The sequence below is a fragment of the Triticum dicoccoides genome, unplaced genomic scaffold, assembly GCF_002162155.2.
Source record: "Triticum dicoccoides isolate Atlit2015 ecotype Zavitan unplaced genomic scaffold, WEW_v2.0 scaffold162031, whole genome shotgun sequence".
NCBI classification, from domain to species: domain Eukaryota; kingdom Viridiplantae; phylum Streptophyta; class Magnoliopsida; order Poales; family Poaceae; genus Triticum; species Triticum dicoccoides.
The window spans coordinates 1-1,595 of NW_021215925.1; the positions used below are offsets into that span (position 1 = coordinate 1).

Here is a 1,595-nt window from a genome sequence, read left to right on the forward strand (position 1 = left end):
GGTGAGCAGCCCTGCGTCCTTCATCACTGGATCATCCACGAATTGGTTTCCAGGCCTCACCAACATTTTTGCCAGGGCCAAATCCTGCAACAACATTGTTGAATTGAATCGCATTATGTGCCAATGCAATACTCGGTTGTTCTGAAGTGGGTAAGGAGGTTAGTATATTATAAGAGATCAAGAGGATGTTAAGCTGTGCTATGCACCTCAGGTGGACTTTGCTGGTAACCCTTGTGAGCTAAGAAGTCTGGGCCCACTATGATTGCAACACCTACACCCTGGTTGTTGTTGATTGCCAGCATCTCGCAGTCCATGAGCAGTCCTTCCGATGATGCTCTTCTCATGAACTAATCACATCCCATCACAAGTTAAGATAAAAAGTAGCATTAATATTGGAATTATCAAAGTTAGAGACCACGGTTTATAACGTACTCCTTCCAACAACAAAAAGCAGATATATATAACTTTCATCCAAACATTTATAAATTTCCTACGAGTAGTAGAGTACTGTTTTGAATATTATTATCGGATAATAGAAAATCATGCATAGCTATTCATTTCGGAAGATATATTCATCATGTTGTAATTTTATCGAGTACTATACAGTTACATAATGTAACTGTAACAACTAGTTGTGAAAGTTACATATTCAAATCATATAAAATATTGAGCTCCCTTGCATCGGAATTTATTGAAGTAGCCTCTATATAATGTTTTTTTTGCGGGTAGCCTCTATATAAGGTTGATGCAGCTTCTATACAATGATTTTTTTTGAGGGAGCCTCTATACAATGTTAGATATTGTATAGATGTTCCGTCAATTAATTCGGATTGTAGAAAGTATATTATATAACTTGTAGAAGTGCATGTGCTAGCCAATGCAACCAAAAGACCGATCTGATGGAAGAGACTAGGCTGCACATTATACGTCAACATTCCCCTCACGTGTGGCTCCCTCAAGCCTAAACGTGGACTAAAAATGGGCTGCAATTTACTTGCCTCAGTCGGGTCTTGAATTCAAGACCTCTTGGCTCTGTGTGATGTGATAAGTCTTCTCTATTTTTTTTCGCATATACACGGCAGTGAAATACAGAGCGAAAGTTTGAGTCAACGGAGAATAAGAAACCCTTGAACAATTGACATACCTCCTCGGTTGTGACGCCCATGTGCTTGCCAACGCACGGCATCGCGGCTGCCACGAACACGGCCGTGGCGACCTTGCCGGGGAACCTCTCCATCGTTAGCGCGATGCTGAGGCCGCCGTGGCTGTGCCCGACAAGGATCAGCCTCTCGCTGCCACCCTCGGGAGCTGCGGCCACCACGTCGAGCAGCGGCCGAGAGTACTCTTCGAACGAGTGCACCTCGTCGATGCGCGCTGGGTGGGCGCCGGACGCGGCGAGGTCGACTGCCGTGACGCGGTGCCCCGCGGCCTCGAGCGCCACGATCACCTTGTACCAGCACCACGCCCCGTGGCAGAGGCCGTGAACCAGGACGAAATGGTTCCTCACGCTGTTGCTGTTGCTGCTCTGGATCCTCTCCATTTCTTGTGTAAAATTTGTTTTGTTTTGTGTTGGATGTTGGTTGCCGCGCGCATGG

The 1,595-nt window shown here is 45.9% G+C and overlaps 1 protein-coding gene across 1 annotated transcript; it reads right to left on the reverse strand.

Annotated features, from left to right (window-relative positions):
• Positions 1-3: 3 nt before the first annotated feature.
• LOC119344283 (esterase PIR7B-like) lies at positions 4-1,561 on the reverse strand (the record flags this gene model as incomplete). Its single annotated transcript, XM_037614790.1, has 3 exons — positions 1,145-1,561; positions 207-347; positions 4-84 (listed from the first exon to the last, which is right to left on the reverse strand). Coding segments are annotated over exons 1-3 (618 nt in total), but the record flags the coding sequence as incomplete, so codon positions are not given.
• Positions 1,562-1,595: the final 34 nt, after the last annotated feature.